Raw genomic sequence first — 25,066 nt, 5'->3', positions numbered from 1 at the left:
CATGAGTGACCACATGCGCTGTGCCTTCGGTATGTGAGTGTGTGTAAATGATTAGTTTCTTTGTTCTGATGAGCAGTTGGCACCTGCCATCAGTGTATGAATGTGTGTGAATAGGGTGAATGGCATGTAGCGTAAAGCACTTTGAGTGGTCATAAGACTAGAAAAGCGTTATATACTTACAGTCCATTTACACACGAGTCCTGGGACGAAACCGATACCCAGTTGAAGAATGATTACAGCAACCAACAACTCTCTCAACATACATATGGCATCTGAGTACTGTACGAAAACATTTGAACATCTGCTTTAAAGTCAACTGGGTAAATCCAACACATCAGCTGTCCAGTGTGTCTAATCAAAGTTTGTCCAGAAACTTGTAATTTGACCGAAATAACACAAATACAGTATGAGCAGTTAAAGAATAAACTGTTTTACATGAGAGATCAATTCAAGACCAGGAGAGTCCATTGAATTAGAAATAAATTGTGTTATTGGGAGGTAAGTCAAGTCATTTAATTTAACAATCACATTTTAAAACAACAGACGTTGACCATAGTGCTGTAGAGTTGACATGAAATTCTTTTAGACAGTTTTAACCAATTTTGAATCAATGAATACAGGTAATAACAAAAAAGCACAGTTCCTGGAAAACGACGAAATAATGTAGACACAAAAAAAAACCAGAATCGCATGGCTTCATCCTAACTTATTTTGGAGTCTGAATCACAGTTTTGTACTGATCAGTGTTGAACCAAGTCTTGTCCTCGGTACTTCAATCCTGCTGGACGGAATTAGTTCAACGAGCATCTCTGCAGCTTCTTTTACTTCCGCTGCTCTCACCAGCACACTTGTGGTTTTTGAAAATATGAAGCAGAGTGAATCTTTTATCACAGACGCTGCAACTAAATGGTTTCTCCGCTGTGTGGATAGTCAAGTGTTGTGTCAGATTTCCCCTTTCTACAAATCCTTTACCACAAACTGAACAACGAAATGGTTTCTCCCCTGTGTGGACAGTCAAGTGTTTTGTCAGATCTCCCTTTTGTGCAAATGTTTTACCACAACATGAACAACTAAATGGTTTCTCCCCAGTATGCATTCTCATGTGTGTGGACAAATTGCCTCTGAAACTGAAACTTGCTTTACAAACTGAGCATGTAAGAGGTTTTTCTCCTGTATGAACTCTTAAGTGTGAGGTCAAATTTGAGCTTTGTGTGAATCCTTTACCACAGACAGAACAACTGAAAGGTTTTTCTCCTGTATGAACTCTTAGGTGTTTGGTCAAAGTTGATCTTTGTGGAAATCCTTTACCACAAACAGAACAAATGAAGGGTTTCTCCCCTGTGTGGATTCTCTCGTGCCTCACAGCCTCTACTCTCCGTTGAAACGTTTTTTTACAAACTGAGCAACTAAATGGTTTCTCTCCTGTTTGGATTCCATTGAGTTCCTGCAGATGTCCCTCGTGGCCAGAGCTTGTAGCACATTCAGAGGAGCTACTTGATGTTTTTCCAGTATTACATTCCTGATCACTTACAGGTACTTCCGTGTTTTGCAGAGGGTTTAAACCTGACTGAGGCTCCCTGGTCTCCACCCAATCACAGCTGTCATCAGTCTCAGGTTCAGAGGAGTCTGACGTCTTGTCCTGAGTAGCTGGATGTAAATGTCTATCTGGATTTGAGTTCCTGGCTGGTTCTGGTCCTCCACAGTCCTCTCCATCAGCTTCTGTTTTCATCTGTTCAGTTAGTCTTTGATGAAGCTGTGAGGACTGAGGTTTCTCTTCATCGTCTTCTTCACTCTTCACAGGGACAGGAGTGAATGTGAACTTGGTGATATCGGCCTCCTCCAGCCCTCGAAGCTGCTCTCCCTGCTGACAGGTCCAGAGTTCCTCCTGTTCCTCTTTAATCTGTGGGGGCTCTGGTGGGTCCTCCTGGTCCAGACTGGGGCTCCAGTCCTGCTGCTCAGGGTGATCATCTTTACTCAACAGCAGCTGGACATCTGTGGAGAATAATGAAATACATGAACACATTTTAGAAATCATCAGTCATTTCCCGTTAACTTTCTTAAACGTGTGGAGATGCACATTTTGTGCAACATATTTGGAAGTCATTCAAACTAAAACAAACTACAAGCATATCATGTAGGGCTGACACCTTCTGGTAAATCAACCTAATTCTCATTTGTCGGACAATTGCTGGTGCTACTTTAATAAGAAGAAAAGGGCTTCTTAATCCATTATTTTCAGGGAGCAGGAGGGACATACAGTATGCAGACCTGGGGCCTCAGAAACATTTCCTGCTTGTCCTATCTTAAAGGTCCCATTATTATGCTCATTTGGAAAATCTAGAGGAGCCGCACAATTAAATCATTTTATCCCCATTCAAGTTAGCGGAGGGCTAAACAGGAAGTTGGCTGGCGGAGTTTCTAGTGCGCTTGCTCTATGGGCCCCATGATGCGGAAGATCCGAGTAATTTTATACCAGGAAGTCGAACTTTTTTGGCTTCATGTGCCACTGATCGGCTTTCATAGGAATGAACGGGGCCCCGCTTCCGACGCTATATCCAGTTCTCTTTATACATCCATGATCAGCCCTGATGGTGTTTTTGCAGCCAGGGAATCGCTAACATTTAACTGCGCTTCTACCATGAATATCCCATCAATAACCGCTTCCAAACCTAAAACATCACAACAGCACATGTTCGAGTGGGAATCAGACCCGAAAATGGGGAGAAATGAGCAACATCAGCAATCGAGATTACAGGTGTCACAGTAACTCATGATAACAACAGCTCAACAAATGAAGAATTGGCTTTTCCTGTACATAATATTGTTGTCTGTATTGGGACAATTGGCACTCCACCATTTAAATTCATTCATTTGTGGGACTTAAACTGAGCTCTATTAAGAGACGCATGCTCCTTTGTCCTGTAAACAAAGGTGAGCCATCAAACTCCGTCTCCCAGAAGCCCCGAAGGTGTGAACTCCTCCTGTGGGCCTAGCTTTCAGCTCCCACTGGTCTGACCTGTGACCCAGAATGTCACCAGGTCAATGAAGAGGGTCAGCGGTCATTGTCCTCTCTCTTTCCTCCTGGCTTCATCTACAGCATTGAGTTTACATTTTATCTTTCTATGTTTAACTACTTGAACTTCTAATGCTGTTCTTTTGTTTGATCTGTATGGTATTGTATTTTGTGAAGCACCTTGTAACTCTGGTTTCTAAAGGTGCTATAGAAATAGTTTATTGTTATTATTATTATTAATTATTATTATTATAATATAGTATTTTAATTATATTATAAACGTACGAAAGTACTGTAATAGTATAGTGATTACTGTAGCCACCCATGTGTTTTCCTCTATGTACACAGTTATATGTCAGACCAGTGACACTTACCATAATGAGGCAGAAATATTTGTGGAATAGACTTTATCCTGTACTATGTCAACATAACGTGAACATGGAAACAAATTATCTGTTTGATATCCTTGCAAAATACTGTAGAGAATATTGTATAGCTTTTGTGCTAAGTTTAACTATTGTGATCTGTCAACACCATAATAAATTTTGACTGTGAAATGTCTTGTGCTCTTTACAGAGTCACTATTTACTACCTGTAGTAAAGGATTACTAGCAAAACTAGTAGTCAGGTCAGGATGTTAAATGGACCAGGTTTTTATTAATATTTATTAATTAGCTATAGAGATTGAAACAGTTTTTTTTTAAACCAGGCCGTAAACATGTTGATTTCTGCTGTAAAGTTGGGCATTTTAACATGGTGCTCTATGGGGAGTGACTTGCTTTTGAAGCCAGCCTCACGTGGCCATTCCATAAACTGCAGTTTTTGGCACTTCCAGGTTGGCTTAATTTTTCAGCCCCGGAGGTTGTCGCTTGGATAGAACATGATATTTCTCTAATAAAACAGAGAAATATCAACGTGAATCCAATAACAACTCTCCTTAAAAATAAAGCACTTTATTCATAGCCAATGCAATGGAAATTTAAACTGTGTATATATAATGCACAAAACAGCAAAAGCCATAACTTTCATGAAAAAAAGTTCAGATCATGTCTTGTATACTGAAGTTGTGTCAGCTGGTGCTGGAGCTCTCAGATTACAGTCGTCACCCTGACATGTCCTGCTATGGTCACTCATAAATCTGTAAAAAATGTAAGAGTCAGTGTTACTACAGTCCCACAGCTAACAATCCAATGTCCGGGGTACAGATACTCTGCTTGATAGTAGCGTGACCAGGGTTACACCATCTGTTGTTAACTAGAACAGCAAGCCCGCCGCCTTTCCACTTACCGCTCCCGGTGTGATCCCTGTCGGCCCGAACAGTCTGAAAGCCGTCGATGGAAACGTTATGGTCCGGGATATCCTGGTGTCCGGGCTAACGTCCATTTTATTCGCCAGCGATCTCGCGTTGGCCATGACGAGAGAAGGCAGACACGGCTTAAATCTCTTGTTCTTAAGTCTCTTTTGTCTGCACCCCTCTCTCTTCCCTCGCCGCTTCGTTCCACCTCTGCATCCTCGGTGTGTCCTCCTCCAGATCTCAGAGGGGACATCGGTAGTCCTGGGCGCCATGCCGCTCGGCTTCAGCGCGATCAGCTGTTTCCTGGTGTAAACAATGCGGCCAAACAGCTGATCTGCAGCGGTGCCCCGACCGAGTAGCAGGAGAAGAAGTTCCACGGCGAAAAAAAGTACCAAAACACTTTCTACCCTCATCTTCGTAAAGAGCGTAGTTTAACTTATTCTTACAGACGACGAGACGGAGCTGCCGCAACAGGTTGGCGCATGCGCACACATATATGTAATAAAAGATGAAAATACAACAGACACCCCCGGACACGGACTCGCGGGTGAAAAGATCAGGGAGGCCAAGGCGATTTTTGTCATATCTTCAAGAATATTGTTATTGCAGAAATATTGTGATATTATTTTAGGGCCATATCGCCCACCCCTAGCTGACAATAAACTAGCCATCATCAAAAATACTGTACTCAAACTTACTCGAAAGCCTTGTTCTTAGTCTTTCACACCCAACACAGAAAACACTACAACCAATTCTATTTGTTATAGTGCACCGCGCTCCTGGTCCTTATTCTGAGTTTTTATCTGAATTCTCAGTTTTTATCAAGTTTAGTCCTTAAAACAGATAAAGTTGTAGGTGATTTCAATATTCTTGTGGACGTTGAAAATGATAGCCTTAGTACTGCGTTTATCTCATTATTAGATTCAAATGGTTTTTGTCAAAGTGTGCATGAAACCACTCACTGTTTTAACCACACCCTCGACCTTGTTCTGATATATGGCATTGAAATTGAACATTTAATAGTCTTTCCACAGAATCCTTCATTATTGGACCATTATTTAATAACTTTTGAACTCCTACTACTGGACTACACGCCATTAGGCAAAAACTCCTACTCTAGATGTCTATCTGATAGTGCTGTGACTTGATTCAAGGAAGCGATCCCATCTGCATTTAATTCTGTGCTATTAATTCTATAACAATAGTTTAAGGATTTTCAGTCAAGATTTAGAGTGCATCATAGCAGTGAAATGCGGTGTTAGTTTTACACCAGATGTAATGTGACACACACCTCCCAAAAAGTTAAACTTTTGTCTCGTCAGTCCACAGAGTATTTTTCCAAAAGTCTTGGGGATCATCGAGCAAAGTGTAGCTATGTTTTCCCGAGGTATTAGTAGTGATGTTTACATTAGGCATATTTGCTTACCTTATTTACAGTGGCTGCCTCGTGATTCGATTTAAAATCTAAAGTTGTTTTAAATACACGGAAGATAAGTACACATGGTTCCTATATTGGATTAGTTTACCTTCAGACATTCTCCATTCAGGGTCTCTCTCTCTCTCACTCTGGACTGCTGTTGAGCTTTTGTCATGTTCTTGCACTACATTTACTCTGCTGAAATGTATCAACAGAGTGACTTATCACCGGAGTTTCATCAACTTACTTACTATTTTCCTCGCTAGCGCCAACTCCGGTGTTGTGCATACGAAGCAAAGCATGCCAATGTCTGTCTGTCCGACCTGGGAAAGGGATCCCTCCTCTGCTGCTCTAAAAATATTAAACTTCGCATGTATCGCGGGGGGGCTCTGCAGAGCGTTGTGTGGGGAGGACCAGGAGGAGCGGGGGGGCAGTGCCGCTGCTTGCCGTCAGACAGCTGCTGAACGTCGGGGAGCTCCGAGGAGAGAGCCGGGGGAAGAGCTGAAGCTTCTGGAGGAATAAACACCCGGAGCCACACCGGATTCGGCTCTGTTGCAGAACCATTTGCCGGCGGGAGGAGAGCTCGGAGTTTCATTATTTTTTTACTTTTGGGAATAAAAAGTGAATTTATCTTCAACCTCGCTTCTCAGCCTGTCTGCAGCAGTAAAATGCAACACACACATTAATGCAGCAGGAATATGAATCCAGAAACATCAGATATAATAAACACTGACAGGAGCGTTTTACTGCGCAATCACTACTTTACATTTAGCTGCTAATACTTCAATACTTTTACTTAAGTAAGTTTTAATGCAGGACTTTAGTTTGCAGTGGAGTATTTTCACAGAGTGGTGTCAGTACTTGTACTGCAGTACAGGATGTGGTAAACCCACTTTGTACTTGACACTTATTTTATTTTTATTTTATTTTATACTTATACCCACTTGGTACTTTATTTATTTTCTGACCTGTATTATAGTGTATTATATTTTTTTGCTCAGTGCTTCTATTCCTGTGTGCACTGACGTGACAGTGAGCTGCTGTAGCAAAAGAGTTTCCCCTCGGGGATCAAGAAAGTTTTTCTGATCCTGATCCTGAACACTTCTTCCCCCGCAGCTGTTTCCCAGCACTTTAAAGTGAAACAACAAGTAAAGTGCACGAACCTGCTCTGTGCAGCCGGACTTCAGGCTGGAAAACAGCGTCCAGCAGTTTGCGTTGTCCACAAACTTCCTCCTCGTTCTGGACTTTAGACATTTTCACAGCTTCACAGCAGCTTTTCCTCCAGACTCACTCCGTTAAAACTGTCTGCTCACTCTGATGCGCGCTGTGTTGCTAAGTTACATTACGTTCGCCTCCGTCTACTTCCTGCTAGCAAGCTAAGCTAACTCCATTAGCATTCTTGGCTAACAGGAGATGAGTCTGCGGTGAAACATCCCGAAAGTTCACACAAAGTCCGCTTCAACCGGTTTATCCAAACATACAGGCTCTGCTGGTTCACCCCGACTGGATCTTATGGTAACGGACGTGGTACGTAACGGAAAAAGTTAGCATGTTAGCCTCTGTAAGTACAGTTGCTTCCGGTACCACATATTTGCTGATTTTCAAAATAAAAGTGACCAAACTTTATCACTTTGTTAAGAATTAACAATGGTAGAAATACCCAGATCCTTTACTCAAGCAAATATAGAAATGCCTCAAAGTAAAGTACAGTACAAAAGCATAATGTCCGCAAAATGTATTTATTATTATATATATTAATGTACAGTATGTATACATATTAATACAGACAACTCTAAGTATAATTACATAACCATAGTATATAATATCTGCACTGATGGTATCGTAATAGTCTTACATATATTATACTTCCGCCTTCCCGGAGGACAGTCTCAGTCTCCAATGTAGCTGCGGCCTCCAGGCAGGAAGGAGGGAGAACAGGCTCGGGCTCAGCACAGTGTTTCTCAGGATCTGACTGGCGGGAGAGAGCATCCGGTTTAGGATTGTGAGACCCAGGACGATAGTCTGAACCTTCCTAGGAACAAGGCCTACCGGGCTCACAGATGAATTCATCCATTTGTGTGACTTTAACTGAACTCTATTAGGAGACTGCATGCTCTTTTGTTCTGTAAGCAAAGGAGAGCCATGGGACTCCTCTCCAGAAACTTGAGTTTCACTTTCAGTTTCCATTTCTGGCGGCGCTCTTCCATCGGCGCACCACCGAGGAGAGAGGAATGGGCCCAATCATAGTCTGCGTTTCATTTGTCCTTCAGTATGCCCTGGTTAACTTCCCCTTGGCACTTGCCCTCGGGGGAATCCCTGCCGCCATCATAAGTGTCGTTTCATTTGTCTGAAAAACTATACCAGAGGTATATACGCCCACAATGCATTGCAGTTATGCATTTGGTGCAAGAAAATACATCCACGGTTAGGTGGCAGTAATGTAGACAACATTCCTGTTACCAAGTTAGCAGATAGTTTCTTAAGAAAATCTCATTGATAGCGTAATATTTTACTGAAAAATGTCATATAACTAATTGCAGTTAACATTTACTTGGATTGTTGTTCTGTTCAGCTTGTGTGATTTCTTTATTACCAACATTATCTGTTGATAATCATGATACAGATCACAAACCGAAATTTCTAAATCAGAAACTGATGCAGCTAATTACAAAGTGCCTACATATTGCAGTTATCCACAGAAGACGCCTTCGCCTCATTGAAATGAGTCTGCAGATATTTCTGATCATTTGTAAAAAGCAATATAAACATACAACTGGTGGTCGATCCATGATAGTTTGGGCTGAAAGTGTACAAGGTCAAGTGCGTTCCATTTAAATCCTCCCCCACCCACTTTCTCTCTCACCCTGAGAAACACAGCAAGCAGCACAGTAATCCCACCCAAATCACGATGGACAAGGGTGGCGACACTGTGGATAGTGACACAAGCGGCCAAGAACTCTTACAAGCTTACCACCCACAGCGCACTATAGGACAACTAGTGGCAGGCTGGTGAAAGCGCCAAACAGACTGGATCTATAGAAAGGACTTGGTTCTGGGATATAGGGTTTGGAGGGGGGGGCTGCAACTGGTCTATTGTGTGAGCCTTTTTCTTACATTCGAGGTACTCAGGTAATCTGTAATATAAAGATTATTGTCAGCTGTTATAAGGGACTGTTGGGCTAAGCCCCCCTCTAGTGGTGTGTGTGAATGGTACATCCCAGATGTCTGAGCCACTAAATGCGGCATTGCTCGGTGAATGGTCTGTCAGTATATTTCCACTCCAGGACTGATGTGGAGACAGGAGGAGTCCGAGGGGGTCTTGCAGCTTTTTGAAGGCTCAATAGGTTCTTCACAAAGACAATGAACAGTGCAATGTGTACTACTAGGGTTCCATACTAGGACCACTGCTGTTCTCTATATATGTAAATAATCTTTGTGATAATTTTTCAAAGGCTGCATTCCATTTTTATGCAGGTGATAGTTATCTATTGCTCATCCCCTTCAGTAGTACAAACCCTTGGATTCCTGTAGTCTGCCTTTGATGTTCAGTCCCATTTAACTCAAGTTGGTGTTAAATGCAGACAAATCCAAATTCATGACACTTTCAAATTGCAAACAGTTAACATCTAATCTTCCTAAGATCTCAACTGCTCAAGGGGTTGAATCTCAATGAGACTTTGACCTGGTTAAATAAAGGATATATACTGTATATACTATAACACTGTCGGCCTCGCTAAGGACAGTTCAAATCGATGCAGCGGAACCAGAGGGGTTCATTTTATTTCTTCTTCCTCGTCAAATCTCCAAGTGGTCCACCAACAAGCAGAGTTACTGAACATCAGCGTATTAGCATAATCACACAAACATTTCCTATGAGTTTTTTCATTCACCCGTTTATTATGTCACTATAGATACACTTAGATGAGTTTATGAACATGGTCATCATGTTTTTTCTCATCATTAGAAACAAATTAAACAAGCCAGAAACTGTTTGTTTTACGTTCCAGTACATTTGCAAAAAGTTTACTTTACTTTCTGCATGATTATTTACAATTAATGCTACAGATGATCTATAAATGAAATATAAATATTGTTCCATAGCTATTTGGTTTTCCAAATGATAAATCAACACACTTATTAAAGCATTACACATTTTTATTAGTAACTTTTAATGGTTTACAAAAAGTTTACAATGGATTCATATCATAAATCAACTAAATCAATTAAAAACATTATATTTACTCATTTATGCCCGTTCTTGAGGTTTAAAAAACATTTTCTTAACACAAATGAAAACATGCTTGTATGTTTAAACCATGAGAATATTATAACCACTTTCCAGTGTGAAAAAAAAAAAAAAACTTGTTCCAAAAATCTTCTCAAAATGAATCTTTATCCTGAAACAAGACAGAAGGCATGTCGCTGCGCTGAAATCAAGAAAAATAACACTGGAAACAAGTCAGATATTCTTCGTTCACTGGAAGACTTTACAGACTGTAACGACCTGGTAGGAAGGAGATGTTCTGCAGAGAAACTTGTTTGTTAATGATAAGTTAGCGTTTACTTATTTCTTACAAATGACTTCTAGGTGATGATTAAGGTAAATGTTTAGCGAAAGTGAAATAGTGAAATAAAGACGCATGAACCATAAAGCTACTAAATAAAGCTGCAGGCACAAGTTTGAATCAATGATGTTAGTGAGCGGTGGAGAGCAACACATCATTTTACATTTATCTCAGTGACATTTTACAGATAAGCACATGTAGAAACAGCTACTGCTGGTTGAAGAGAGTCTAAAGAGGTCTTCATAGATCCAAAAGTTTGGACCCGGTCTAAAATTAAATCAATTTTATGACCCGATCCGAAAAGACCTGATGGTAACTCGAACAAATGCATTGAGTTCAGTTCAGGGGAAGTTAATCTGAGGCTTCAGCAGTCTGAGTTAGACAAATCAAGTGGGGATCTTCCAAACTTCGTCTTTTTTCTACAGAACTCCCTCTTTATGTTTCCACAGACTGTTTCCTTGCTCAGCCGGGGCGGAGGGATATGTCTTGGTGGTCACTTGGACGTTTGTTGCCGCCACAAAACAGCTGCAATAAACATCCACACGAGTCCCGGGACGGAGATACCCAGTTGAAGAATGATTACAACCAACAACTCTCTCAGCATACATACGGGGCAACTGTGGTTTAGTGGTTGCGCAGATCATCCACCAATCGGAAGGTCGGCGGTTCGATCCCAGCTTCCTCCAGCCCACATGTTGAAGTGTCCGTGGGCAAGACACTGAACCCCAAGTTGCTGCCCTCGGTCTATGAATAATTAGTTTCTTTCAACTGATGAGCAGTTGAATGGAGTGATATGCAGAAAGATTAGGAAAATGGTGCTATATAAGTAGAGTCCATTTACCATATGGCAACTGGGTAAGTCCAACACAACAGCTGTCCTGTGTGTCTAATCAAAGTTTGTCAAAAGACGTGTGATTTAATTTGACAGAAATACAGTATGAGCAGTTTTAGAATGAACTGTTTATGTTTTACACATAATGAGAAATCAATTCAACAGAGAGGAGAGTCCATTGAATTAGAATACAGGTAATTCCAAAAAAGCACAGTTCCTGGAAAACGACCAAATAATGTAGACACAAATAAAAACAGAATTAAAATGACTACGTGGCTTCATCCTAACTGAAAAGATGAAGCACGACTTATTTTGGCATCTGTATCAGTTTTGTACTGATCAGTGTTGAACCAAGTCTTGTCCTCGGTACTTCAATCCTGCTGGACGGAATTAGTTCAACGAGCATCTCTGCAGCTTCTTTTACTTCCGCTGCTCTCACCAGCACACTTGTGGTTTTTGAAAATATGAAGCCGAGTGAATCTTTTATCACAGACGCTGCAACTAAATGGTTTCTCACCTGTGTGGATAGTCAAGTGTTGTGTCAGATTTCCCTTATCTACAAATCCTTTACCACAAACTGAACAACTGAAGGGTTTCTCCCCTGTGTGGATTCTCATGTGTTTGGACAAATTGCTTCTGTCACCAAAACTTGTTTTACAAACTGAGCATGTGAAAGGTTTTTCTCCTGTATGAACTCTAAAGTGTGAGGTCAAAGTTGAGCTGTGTGCAAATCCTTTACCACAGACAGAACAACTGAAGGGTTTCTCCCCTGTGTGGACAGTCGAATGTCGTCTCAGATCTTCCTTTCGTGCAAATCCTTTACTACAGACAGAACAACTGAAGGGTTTCTCCCCTGTGTGGATTCTCATGTGCCTCACAACACCTCCTCTCCATGGAAAAGTTTTTTTACAGACTGAGCAGCTGAAACATTTTCCTTCTGAATGAAGTCTCATATGAGTCATTAAGGAGTTCTTCCCGGGGTATCTTTTACCACAAACTGAGCAACTAAATGGTTTCTCTTCGGTTTGGATTCCATTGCGTTGCTGCAGATGTCCCTTGTGGCCAAAGGTTGCTCCTCTGCTCTCACCAACACACTTGTGTTTTTTTAAGAGATGACGCCGAGTGAATCTTTTATCACAAACGCCGCAACTAAATGGTTTCTCCCCTGTGTGGACAGTCAAGTGTTTTGTCAGATCTGCCTTTCGTGCGAATGCTTTACCACAAACTGAACAACTAAATGGTTTCTCCCCGGTATGCAATCTCATGTGTTGGTACAAGTTGTGTCTGAGACAGAAACTTGTTTTACAAAGTGAGCAACTGAAAGGTTTTTCTCCTGTATGAACTCTTAGGTGTTTGGTCAAAGTTGATCTTTGTGGAAATCCTTTACCACAAACAGAACAAATGAAGGGTTTCTCCCCTGTGTGGATTCTCTCGTGCCTCACAGCCTCTACTCTCCGTTGAAACGTTTTTTTACAAAGTGAGCAACTAAATGGTTTCTCTCCTGTTTGGATTCCATTGAGTTCCTGCAGATGTCCCTCGTGGCCAGAGCTTGTAGCACATTCAGAGGAGCTACTTGATGTTTTTCCAGTATTACATTCCTGATCACTTACAGGTACTTCCTTGTTTTGCAGAGGGTTTAAACCTGACTGAGGCTCCCTGGTCTCCACCCAATCACAGCTGTCATCAGTCTCAGGTTCAGAGGAGTCTGACGTCTTGTCCTGAGTAGCTGGATGTAAATGTCTATCTGGATCTGGGTTCCTGGCTGGTTCTGGTCCTCCACAGTCCTCTCCATCAGCTTCTGTTTTCATCTGTTCAGTGAGTCTTTGATGAAGCTGTGAGGACTGAGGTTTCTCTTCATCGTCTTCTTCACTCTTCACAGGGACAGGAGTGAATGTGAACTTGGTGATATCGGCCTCCTCCAGCCCTCGAAGCTGCTCTCCCTGCTGACAGGTCCAGAGTTCCTCCTGTTCCTCTTTAATCTGTGGGGGCTCTGGTGGGTCCTCCTGGTCCAGACTGGGGCTCCAGTCCTGCTGCTCAGGGTGATCATCTTTACTCAACAGCAGCTGGACATCTGTGGAGAATAATGAAATACATAAACATGTTTTATAAAACGAATTTCCTGTTAACATTTAAACCATTGACTTCATCAGAGCAGAAATGCCATAAAATGACTGCGATCAAGGCATCTGCGATTCCAAGCACGTTAGTCCTGAGTTCAAATAAACCAATAGAGGGGGGATGAGCAGGAGCCGGTGTGTCGAATCTGTTAAAGAACAGATTGAGCAGATTACTTATTACAATAATTTAAGGGATGCTCATCAAAAATGTTTGTTTAAATGATGTGTTTATGTAAAAAAAAAAAAAAAAAAAAAAATATGTATATATTGTGTCTACCAGTATACTGATATTTTGTTGTTAGATAAAAACCTCAAATACTGATTTGGCATTTAAAGTCCAGTATCGTTCGGGCTATAGTACTTAATGAGTAGGAGAAATGCAGGAATAACTACAGTTACATGCAAAATCAGTATTACAAATGGAAAGAAGTCCTTCTGTAATTGTTCCGTCTAAGTGAGTGAGGACTTTACTTTAGACAGAAAACAAAAGTGTGTAGACCCTGTTCCCTGAATGAGGTGAATACACTAGTTTTATACAGGTTTATATGGTTACACATGGTAATTAACAAATTGACTACTGTCTGTCAAAGTAGGTTGGTTACCTCAGCTGGTTTATGGGCTCATGCTGCTAATTGTTATGCTTATTGTGAAACGCATGAGTCTTCGTCCACTGGAAACGTTTTGAACAAACTTTATTGGCATTGTCAAATAAGCCAATAAGCCTTTCTTAATAGTAGAGTATGTAGAACGTCTCCAGAGTAAAATCATCTTGTGCACGTGTGGCAGCAGTTACAACACGCATTTGTGGCAGCAGTGTGGATCTTCAGCATGATAACTTTTGTAGCTGAACAGAAAAGAGCATCAGTTTTTGTGCTGGTTTACAGTTTAACCAATAGTGAGGTGGCTGCTGTCGGTCGTCTCTGATAACTTACGTTAGATGACACGCAGCGGACACTGCTCACTCTGCTCTGCCTGGCACAGTTGTCGCAGCACACGCTGCTGGATAAACTTTGTAGTGACATCAATATATTACCAAAAGCATTTCTTTCTATATTATATATTGGGGAAAACAGCTTTCATATCAGACGACATATATGCCGATCCGATGATACCGATATGTCTGCGATAGGCCAATATGGGCCAATAAATCGGTCGGGCTCTAGTAGTTAAAATGAGCTCAACCTGAAACATCTGCAGCAGTAAAATGCAACACATATATTAATGTGTATATTAATATTAATGCAGAAACATCAGATATAATAAAACACTGACAGGAGCGTTTTACTGCGCAATCACTACTTTACATTTAGCTGCTAATACTTCAATACTTTTACTTAAGTAAGTTTTAATGCAGGACTTTAGTTTGCAGTGGAGTATTTTCACAGAGTGGTGTCAGTACTTTTACTGCAGTACAGGATGTGAACACTTCTTCCCCCGCAGCTGTTTCCCAGCAGTTCAAAGTGAAACAACAAGTAAAGTGCACAAACCTGCTCTGTGCAGCCGGACATCAGGCTGGAAAACAGCGTCCAGCAGTTTGCGTTGTCCACAAACTTCCTCCTCGTTCTGGACTTTAGACATTTTCACAGCAGCTTTTCCTCCAGACTCACTCCGTTAAAACTGTCTGCTCACTCTGATGCGCGCTGTGTTGCTAAGTTACATCACGTTCGCCTCCGTCTACTTCCTGCTAGCAAGCTAAGCTAACTCCATTAGCTCCGCAGGACGCCGGGAGATAATTCAGATGCTAAACATTTTCAAATAAAGCGAACAGCGCAGAGTCTCTTCAGACAGGTCTGTCTGGACACTTTGGCTCCGTGAAAAACACAGTTTGGTCTCTATCAAAGCTACTCCGACTCGCACTGTGAGGCCGAGCTCCGTCTCCGTCTACTTCCTGCTAGCAAGCTAAGCTAACTCCATTAGCATTCTTGGCTAACAGGAGATGAGTCTGCGGTGAAACATCCCGAAAGTTCACACAAAGTCCGCTTCAACAGGTTTATCCAAACATACAGGCTCTGCTGGTTCACCCCGACTGGATCTTACTAGTGCAGTGCCCGTTCAGAACGGGCCGATACCCTGGCCTCCGGTATTATTTATTTATTTATTTATTCATTTATTTATTTTTTCTTCTTCTTCTTCCTCTGTTGTGTTTTATGGCGGTTGGCATCCCTAATTGCGCACTACCGCCACCTACTGAATTTTAACAGCTTCACAGTTTAAACTTTAAACAGTGTCCACCCAACGTGATCCCATGCCATAGTCAATTCTCTAACCCAGACCCAGCTGTCTGAGTTGGTGCAGCTCCTTCCCTCAGTGTAACATCTGGATCCTCTCCAGATGTGTCCACAGCATTCAGGAACCTTCTTGCAGCGTCCAGCACCATCTTAATCCTTTCTGACTTCCCCTTCATTTCAGCCGCACAGTTTGTAACCGTGGCAATAAATGCCAGAAATCGCTTCTTGTCCATACTGATGTTTTGCTCGTCTCCATTTCCTTTCTTCTCTTTTTCCTTTTGAACTACCACCCTTTCACCGTTTCTCTCCACTGCCCGCATATGACGATCCCTTTTCTGCTCTGATCTTATTCGCTTTTACTTCCTTAATTCTTTTTGGACACTGCGCTGGTCCCGTACAGTGGTTTCCCTCGCAGTCCTCTCATGTCCTCGTTTCTAATTTCGCGCTGCAATTCCTCCTCTAGTTTTTCTAATTGTTCTTTCTTTAAGTTTAATTATATAGCAGATTTACAAAACAAATATAAAAGTAAATAACAAATAAGAAGAAAACAATCAACATAATAACAATAAAAGAATTGTGGCACAGTAGCAGATGAAGTCAAGGTGTGAAGCTCAACTTGAACTGAATGCCAGCGAAAAGAGGTGGGTCTTTAGCAGCAGCTCAAACGTTTCTAGAGTCTGAGCAGCTCTCATGTGGAGAGGTAAACTGTGCCAGAGATCAGGGGCAGCCACCCGAAGGCTCGGTCGCCTCTAGTTTTGTGCCTGGATCTCAGAAGATCCAAGAGCATCTGGTTGGTCGACCTCAGCGCTCCAACTGGAGGATGATGATGATGCAAGAGTTCTGCTAGATAAGGTGGCGCCAGCCCATTCAAAACCTTACAAACAAGCAATAAAATCTTAAAATCAATCCTGAAAAGGACAGGACTCCAGGGGAGGGAGGTCACTACGGACGTTGTGATCACGCTTTCTTTGTCCAGTTGGTTGGCCAAAGACACACTGCACACACGAAAAGCAAAATGTAGGCTATAATTGTTTTATATATTAAAATGTCATAATACGCAATAACATTTTTTGATTATATACTATAAGGTTATCAGCATTTGCGAGAAATGCTGAAAGAAAAGCCCTGCCACTGAAATCTTACTCTGAGATGTTTTTCATCCAGACGTAACAGTGAATGAATGAAATGTCTCACTGATAAAATTCAGGAATTCATGCTGAAGCTAGCCAGCTAGCCCAAGCTGTAGCTGGTTCCCAGGCATTACAAAGGATAGGCTGACATTATTCATTGCTAGCTAACTTTGCTTAATAACATTAAGTTAACCACTGCGTAGGGTTATCAAAACATTAACATTAGAACTCTAATTAGCTGACGCCTCATTAGGTTTAACCACAGCCGTTGGGAGAGAGGGCTAAGCCTAACCCTATCCATACAAGGCTCTCGGCAAAACCGGCTGTTGTTTAAACTCGCATAGGTCACGCCTAAAACTGTGGGTCTGGAACATAGACGTATTATCAGAACTGGATACCTGGATAGCTATTTTACTATTGCTCGCCTGGCGCATACGCCAAAAAAGACCCCGCCCCCTCCATGTTAGCGGAAGGGACATCAGCTAAACTAAAAACTCAAAGTACACGTCAAATACATTTTTCCCAAAGACGGTTTCTGTCGCTGATGTTTGTTCAAGTGTTCATTTTTCTGATAAGTTTGGTTCTAATTAGTAATTCGATGCTATAAAAAGTTGGTTTCACGTCATGATTGACAGCTGAGCTCTGCTCACGACTGAGTCGGCCTGGTGTGTGGGCGGGACCTCAACACTGCGGCTCCACCCCCGATCACTACTGCGCAGACTCCGGCTCCAAATGACGTCACCAGAGCAAGATGGCTGCTCCTGTATCCGGGATGTTGTGGCTTGATTTGTGCACAGTGGGGGAAGTGGAGACGCGTCGTCCATCTTTATATACAGTCTGTGGTCTGGAACTGCGGGGCCTCTCCGGCTCTGCAGGGCAACGTTTGTCAGCTTTCTCAAGAACCGCTCGTGCAAACCACACTCGACACTGCACTTCCTTGGGTCGGACAGACAGACAGACAGACAGAGGCTCCTTCCATTTTAGTTAGATTTCATTTGAAATGAAAAATTTGTCTTTGACATGGCTCACACAGGTTCACACAAAACACTAATTTTAGTTACTTAGTAGTTTAGTCTATAATAATACATCATAATTTACTTGACTTGATTTATATTTTGTATTAATAATCTGAATCTGCAAAGTAACTAAAGCTGCAAACTAAAACTCAAACTGCACAAGAGCAAAACTGAAAAAGAAAAAGAAGAGAACTACGCCCTTCTGTGTCTCCTTTTTGCACAGGTGGAGACCAGGAAAAGCTCAAGCTATATTCCATTTATGATAAAAACTCAAGTCACAAGCAAGATAATGAATAAAGCTCAACCCATCTACGTCAAATACAAAACATGTGATAAGATACAAAAAATTGCTTAACAAGCTGTTTTCAGTAAGCCATCGCTATTTTTAAACATGCATAAAGCTGGTAGGTAAAAGGCGTTGATGTCGGTTACAACCTGGAGATGTTAGCACAGCGAAAGGCCCATAGTTCAACTGCTTGCTCAGCAGTTAGACGGGATGCTTTGCTCATCTGGAGACGAGAACTTAACCGTTAACTTAACCACAGGTCACACAGATGCAGGAACCGCTCAAACCGGTTTCTCTGGGGCACTGGGTACAAGGAAAACCTTTGTAGGCAAACACTGGTGTGCAATTTGTCATGCCAGATCTTTGTGAGTGTTCATCAAGACTTTGCTATTTATGTTTGCCCTTGCATATTTGCATTGTTCCTCTGTCAATTTACCCACTGGGGTCATCCAGTGGACCTAAACCATGACAGCTCAGAGTTCAGACCAGGAGGCAGAGTTTCAGTCCTACAGGCTTCTCTGCGCTTCCAGAGCAGCTACCCACCCAAAACTCTGCCCCCCGACCACTTAAATTAATAAAATCTAAAGTTAACAGAAGAGGAGTTATAAATAAAAACCTAAACAAAAACGTTGAAATAGCACAACAAAACAGGAGAATTAAATGTGGACTCTTAAACATCAGATCTCTGTCATCTAAAGCTGTACTGGTGAATGAATTAATATCAGAGTATCATATTGACTTATTCTGTCTCACTGAAACCTGGCTGGGTCATGAAGAATATGTTAGCTTAAATGAATCCACTCTGCCCAGTCATATTAATACTCATGTTCCTCGAGCCATCTTCGACTCAAGCCTATTAATCAACCCCAAACCTAAACTAAATTATAACTCATCTGAAAGCCGTGTTCTTAGTCTTTCACACCCGACCTGGAAAACACAACAGCCAATTCTATTTGTTATAGTGTACCGCGCTCCTGATCCTTATTCTTTTTATCTGAATTCTCAGTTTTTATCAAGTTTAGTCCTCAAAACAGATAAAGTTGTTATTGTAGGTGATTTCAATATTCATGTGGACGTTGAAAATGATACCTTATGATGCCTTAGTACTGCGTTTATCTCATTTTAGGGTTAAAACAACTTTTAAGTATGTATGTATGTATGACTGATGCTGTCGAAGGCTTTCTCCAGATCCTGTCCCAAAAAGCAAAGTGGGGAATTTCATTCTTGACAGTACAAAACAGGAATCTCAGACTAGGGCTAGACTGTTTGTCATTCGGCACCCTAATATGCCGCAGGTTTGATCAATATCTATTAGATTACAGTTTATAGACTGGACTCGAAGAAATAATGCCTTGGACAGTATTTTTGGATAAACTCCAAGCAAGGTTATCCAGTCCAGGTCTCCAGTTCTTTAAATAATTGTTTTGTCCTTTCTTGAACAGGAGTGACATTACACCTTTGCGCATTGACGGTGGGAGTACACCTCTAGAAAGAGATTCGTTGTATACCTCCAACAAAGGTTTTTTGAGTTGGTCCCAAAAGGTAACATAATACTGCTAAGGGAGACCATCCAAGCCTGGAGTTGTATTATTTTGCATGCTCAACATGGCTTTGGTTATGTCTGTGATTGATAACTCTAAAAACCGTCCTCTAGTTTTTTTGTCACCTTGGAAAGGAATAAATTCATCAATCTTCATTACAGTCTTCCATGATGTTCTTCAGAACATGGGAGCTTGTATCAAGTCGGGAAGCAGAATTTAACATTGAGGTCCTGTCTCTCTTGTCTATGATACAATTAAAATCACCCCCAATAATAAATTCCTATCCACAGCATACCAAGGATCGGAGATTATGTAATGTTAAAATAGGACAATAGATGTTAATAGCTCTCAGTTTTGTCCCATTTCTATCAATGTCAACCACCAGTACTCTACCATTTATAACTTTTTCTACCCTCTGAATGGTAAACGTACCTTTATTAAACTAACTTGCTACCCCAGAAGCTCTATTTCTGTCACCAGACCAGACTGATTCTGATTTCCATCTGTCCATCTTTGAATTTTTTATAGCTCTCCATAAAGGGAAGAGAACATTCTTGTAAGAGGAAAATGTCCCCACCACTACTATGTAAGCGGTTGAAAACAGATTCAGTCCTCTGGTGTTAATGATGACTATTTTGAGGGTTGGCATGTTAAATTATAAGGAGTGAAGATTGTTCAGAACTTAATCATCAATTGCTCTTGGCTGAATGTCATTTTTTTTCCTGGACCTCCCCTGCTGATGTGACACTGTTGAGTCCTGTTTGCATATGATTCTGGACAGGTCCTGAAGGTGTCTGCAGAAGAACCGCAGAGGTTGCACCTCATGGGTTGTGAACAATCATTAGTAGCATGGTTGTTACTTTTGCGGTTCTTGCAATGTGTTGTATCACAATTTGCGGCCAAGTGTGTCATGGAGCCGCATTTCCTGCAAGTTTTGGGCTGGCCTGAATAGAAGACATGGCCTCTAATAGCTCCTAATTGAATGATGGAAGGCAGGTGTATGAGTTGCCCTGGATGCTCATCTCTTCTCCGGCGGACATAGAAACGCCTGGCGCCAGTTCCTATATCATCCTCATCTCTCAACTCCATGCCTCGCTGCACAGTGCACTGGAAGGAAAGCCAAGTTTGTATATTTTCTGTCATAACTGTCAGTCACAACTTTTGGCCTTTTCTTTCTTTTTGCCAAGTCTTGGATTGGAGTCTTTCATTCGGTTGAAAGCACAGCTGAGCAGACGTGGTGGAGTCAAAGCGGTGTGTTCACAGAAAGCTGCTAACTAGTTTGTGAAATACATTGCTGGAAAGTTAATAAACAATGAACCATCATGTTCCCCTTTCAATATAACCTTAATATAACGCTGTCCCCGACAACCGTCACGTCAGTAGCAGATTGAAAGGTTAGCGTCAGAGCATCTCTTCATCATTCTGCAGCTCAGCAGACGGAGGTGCGCTGGTGGTCTGAGTCTGGTGTCAAGTTAGATGATGCTAGTTCATGCTTAATACATATAGATTTAAAAGTAGTAAATGACAAGACAAGTTCATATTATTATACGACAGCAATGTTAATACTTTTCTATTACCTATCTGGTGTTTTTACTTACCTGTTATTTACCTGTTACTTGTTACGTTTTATAGAACGGTTAGACTCAAGTGCAGGACTCAGACAAGGGGTAGGGATATAAAGAGAGCTATTGAAGAATGGGAAAGGGGAAGTGGATGGAGACCAGGGACCAAAGTCCAACTTGGCAAGACTGGGATGAAGATCCAGAACAGGTAAGCAGAAAACCTGTGGAAAGAAAATTGAAATAGTAATGTGTGTTTATGGTATTTTGTATGAGCTGTCAATGGCATTTAAGTGTTAATTGTTATTAGTTACAGTATACAGTAATGGGTTATGATGTCAAAGAATAATGATAATAGGGCATCAGCAGCTGACGCCAGTAGAGTAGAAGTAGTTGTCAGTATATGATGAGTATCCACACAACAGAGAGTGCTGCTGATCTGAACTGTATTTTCATATTTCCAACAGGAATTAAATGTGTTGCACCAGAGTGAGCTTTGTGTCATTCCTCCCACTCACTACTAATTTGCACTGGACAGGTAGCATGCAATTAGCTTGTGTGAGATGTGTGTTGCTGTCCACAGTATTATAGGGGTCATTAAGAGCTGGATGGATTAAACCAGAGAAGCTCGTGAACCACCACAGTACAGAAATGCAGACAGGACTGTTGATTCACAGTGGGATCAGCAGTTTGACCAACACTTTAATGTCACGGGAAACCATCTGATTCAATGCTGTAATCAACACTTTAACTCAAAGGACCTTTAGCTCGTGTTTGTCTCTGTGTGGACGGACATAATGTGAGCTAATTCTTCATGATTCCTCCACAGAGTCAACCAGGAGAGCTCAGAGGCTCCCAGTGGTCAGTCTGCCCGGCAGCATCAAACACACCTGGACTCCATATTTATGGTCTGTACATGTACAACAACTGCTTTTACATCTATTCTGGTCACAATAATCTCCAGGCTGCACTTTTCAGACCAGTGGATTGTCAGTCTGTCCAACATGGATCTGATGTTTGGTTCCATGATTTTAGTTTGATTGTTTCATTCATATAATATTCTGTTCCAGCTGCTGAAGGAGGACATTTTCACTTTTGTGAAGAACGAGCTGAAGAAGATGCAGAAGGTTCTGAGTTCAGATTACCCAGAATGCTTAGAGAGTCAGAGGGAGGATGAGGAGGTGTTGGACGGTGAGGATGAAGAGCAGAGGAGGAGCAGCAGAGAGGCATTTCTGAAGATCACACTGCACTTCCTGAGGAGAATGAAGCAGGAGGAGCTGGCTGACTGTCTGCAGAGCAGTAAGAGGACTTGTCTAAAGATTTAACATGCTGGATAAATGAGACATTTACTGATGTCTCAAGAGATGGAGAGAAATGTGTTTATATATGCATTCTTTAGGAGAATTAAATTGTCATATTTTCTTTATAAATCACTTACTGATCTTCTTTGTTGTGTGTTCATTCAGGAAGTCATTCTGGAGTTTGTCAGCGTAAACTTAAATCTAACCTGAAGGAGAAGTTCCAGTGTGTGTTTGAGGGGATCGCTAAAGCAGGAAACCCAACCCTTCTGAACCAGATCTACACAGAGCTCTACATCACAGAGGGAGGGACTGCAGAGGTCAACGATGAACATGAGGTTAGACAGATTGAAACAGCATCCAGGAAACCAGACAGACCAGAAACAACAATCAGACAAGATGACATCTTTAAACCCTCACCTGGAAGAGATGAACCAATCAGAACAGTGATGACAAAGGGAGTGGCTGGCATTGGGAAAACAGTCTTAACACAGAAGTTCACTCTGGACTGGGCTGAAGACAAAGCCGACCAGGACATACAGTTCACTTTTCCATTCACTTTCAGAGAGCTGAATGTGCTGAAAGAGAAAAAGTACAGCTTGGTGGAACTTGTTCATCACTTCTTTACTGAAACCAAAGAAGCAGGAATCTGCAGGTTTGAAGAGTTCCAGGTTGTGTTCATCTTTGACGGTCTGGATGAGTGTCGACTTCCTCTGGACTTCCACAACAATGAGGTCCTGACTGATGTTACAGAGTCCACCTCAATGGATGTGCTGCTGACAAACCTCATCAGGGGGGAACCTGCTTCCCACAGGAGGAGGACTACTTCAGGCAGAGATTCAGAGATGAGGAGCAGGCCAGCAGCATCATCTCACACATCAAGACAACACGAAGCTGCCACATCATGTGCCACATCCCAGTCTTCTGCTGGATCATTTACAGTATTTTTGGCATTTTTATCGAACTATCAATCTCAGTAAAGTATGTTTAAATGGGTTAGTGGTGTCCTGAATGTTTTTGGAACTGTTCCTTGCACAGAAACTAATAAACAACACAAAAATCAGCAGAAATGTTCATAAAAAAGTGGAAATGTTGGATTTCCGTGTTTCTGAATGTAGTTCAGTGAGACACTGCTGCCATCCAGTGGACATCAGGGAAAACGTCATCATAACGTCATAAAGGAGGTATTCGGCAGTACTTGTGTGTTATGCTAAATTATGTTTCTCATACATAGAGAATTAATACGTTTTAAAGTATAGGTTTCTACATATATTATATGTGCATAAGTGACCCTATATTAGAAATATCAGATGTTTATATGGGGCCAAAAGACTCATATCAGACTATTTAGATTCACAAACAGATACACAGTGTCAAACATGGTTTTAATTTTAAAAGACAACCTGCTCTTTGTTTTGCAAAGGTGTCCTCATACTATGCTGTGGGTGTCTGCATTATGACATTTTAAAAAAAGACTTATTTGTGTATATTAAATCCCTGAAGAGGAATGAAGTCTGGTAATATTCAACATTTATATTCTTGTCGACAAACCCCATGTGCAAACCAAACCAGCAGTGAATGTGTCTGCTAACAAGTGTTGTGTGTGTGTCACAGCCTGATATATCTTCTTCCTTTTCTCATTTATCGGAAGCATTCTTTCAAAAAAAAAAACTAACTGTTGCTGGTGTGTTTTTAACTCTATCTATACACCGCCTACCACGTCACATTTGTCCTCCTGACTAAAGCCGAAAATAAACCTGCTTTCGCTTAAATAAAGAAAGCTTCACGACTGAGAGTATCAAGCACAAACACTTCCAAAGTAGTATTTCTGATCTTAATTAAAAATGATAAAGGCCTTTTTAAGGATACGATTGATCCATTTCCAACACGACTACACTGTAAGAGACAGGAGTGAAAATGCACACCACTCGAACAAATGCATTGTGTTCAGTTCAGGGGAAGTTAATCTGAGGCTTCAGCAGTCTGAGTTAGACAAATCAAGTGGGGATCTTCCAAACTTCGTCTTTTTTCTACAGAACTCCCTCTTTATGTTTCCACAGACTGTTTCCTTGCTCAGCCGGGGCGGAGGGATATGTCTTGGTGGTCACTTGGACGTTTGTTGCCGCCACAACAACATATTATAATTCAACATACATATGGCATCTGAGTACTGTACGGAAACATCTGAACGTCTGTTTTAAAGTCAACTGGGTAAATCCAACACATCAGCTGTCCAGTGTGTCTCATCAAAGTTTGTCGAAAGACTTGTGATTTAACTGAAATAACACAAATACAGTACGAGCAGTTTAAGAATCCACTGTTTTACACAAGAGATCAATTCAAGGTCCATTGAATTAGAAATAAACTGTGTTATTGGGAGGTAAGTCAAGTCATTTAATTTAACAATCACATTTTAAAACAACAGACGTTGACCATAGTGCTGTAGAGTTGACATGAAATTCTTTTAGACATTTTTAACCAATTTTGAATCAATGAATACAGGTAATAACAAAAAAGCACAGTTCCTGGAAAACGACGAAATAATGTAGACACCAACTGGAATCACCACCCTGCGGTTGTTTGCCTCCGCCAGCCAACCAGTCAACTCGCAGTTTACATCCATGTCTGTCCAGACTCATATAATATGTGTAGTGAATACTTGGAAGGAATTGAAGAAGTGTATTTTTGGCTTAATGGAATCACTATATTGATGATACATACAGTGGTGTGCAGAAGTGTTTGCCCCCTTCCTGATTTTTTTTTTTTTTTT

General features: G+C 41.4%; 3 protein-coding genes across 4 annotated transcripts; 1 reads left to right on the top strand and 2 right to left on the bottom strand.

The window, feature by feature from the left end:
* Nucleotides 1-467: 467 nt before the first annotated feature.
* Nucleotides 468-16,878, bottom strand: LOC122862893 (gastrula zinc finger protein XlCGF57.1-like). Of its 2 annotated transcripts, XM_044168752.1 has the most exons (3): nt 14,855-16,878; nt 6,888-7,025; nt 468-1,992 (listed from the first exon to the last, which is right to left on the bottom strand). In XM_044168752.1, exons 2-3 carry the CDS (start codon nt 6,976-6,978, stop codon nt 797-799), a joined length of 1,287 nt encoding a protein of 428 aa, XP_044024687.1. In that variant the 5' UTR covers nt 6,979-7,025; nt 14,855-16,878; the 3' UTR covers nt 468-796. The 2 variants fall into 2 exon arrangements, with proteins under 2 accessions (XP_044024687.1, XP_044024693.1); XM_044168758.1 differs by lacking the exon at nt 14,855-16,878 and having other exon boundaries at nt 6,888-7,293.
* On the bottom strand, nt 9,862-14,861 carry LOC122862888 (gastrula zinc finger protein XlCGF57.1-like). The gene is made up of 2 exons (XM_044168738.1): nt 14,726-14,861; nt 9,862-13,192 (listed from the first exon to the last, which is right to left on the bottom strand). Exons 1-2 carry the CDS (start codon nt 14,814-14,816, stop codon nt 11,517-11,519), a joined length of 1,767 nt encoding a protein of 588 aa, XP_044024673.1. The 5' UTR covers nt 14,817-14,861; the 3' UTR covers nt 9,862-11,516.
* Nucleotides 16,879-21,192: 4,314 nt separating the features above from the next.
* LOC122864609 (NACHT, LRR and PYD domains-containing protein 3-like) lies at nt 21,193-24,849 on the top strand. Its single transcript, XM_044172163.1, has 4 exons — nt 21,193-21,209; nt 21,828-21,906; nt 22,069-22,297; nt 22,465-24,849. Exons 1-4 carry the CDS (start codon nt 21,193-21,195, stop codon nt 23,274-23,276), a joined length of 1,137 nt encoding a protein of 378 aa, XP_044028098.1. The 3' UTR covers nt 23,277-24,849.
* Nucleotides 24,850-25,066: the final 217 nt, after the last annotated feature.

This window comes from Siniperca chuatsi, linkage group LG2 (genome assembly GCF_020085105.1).
Source record: "Siniperca chuatsi isolate FFG_IHB_CAS linkage group LG2, ASM2008510v1, whole genome shotgun sequence".
NCBI classification, from domain to species: domain Eukaryota; kingdom Metazoa; phylum Chordata; class Actinopteri; order Centrarchiformes; family Sinipercidae; genus Siniperca; species Siniperca chuatsi.
This window is presented reverse-complemented; position numbering and strand designations above follow the sequence as displayed.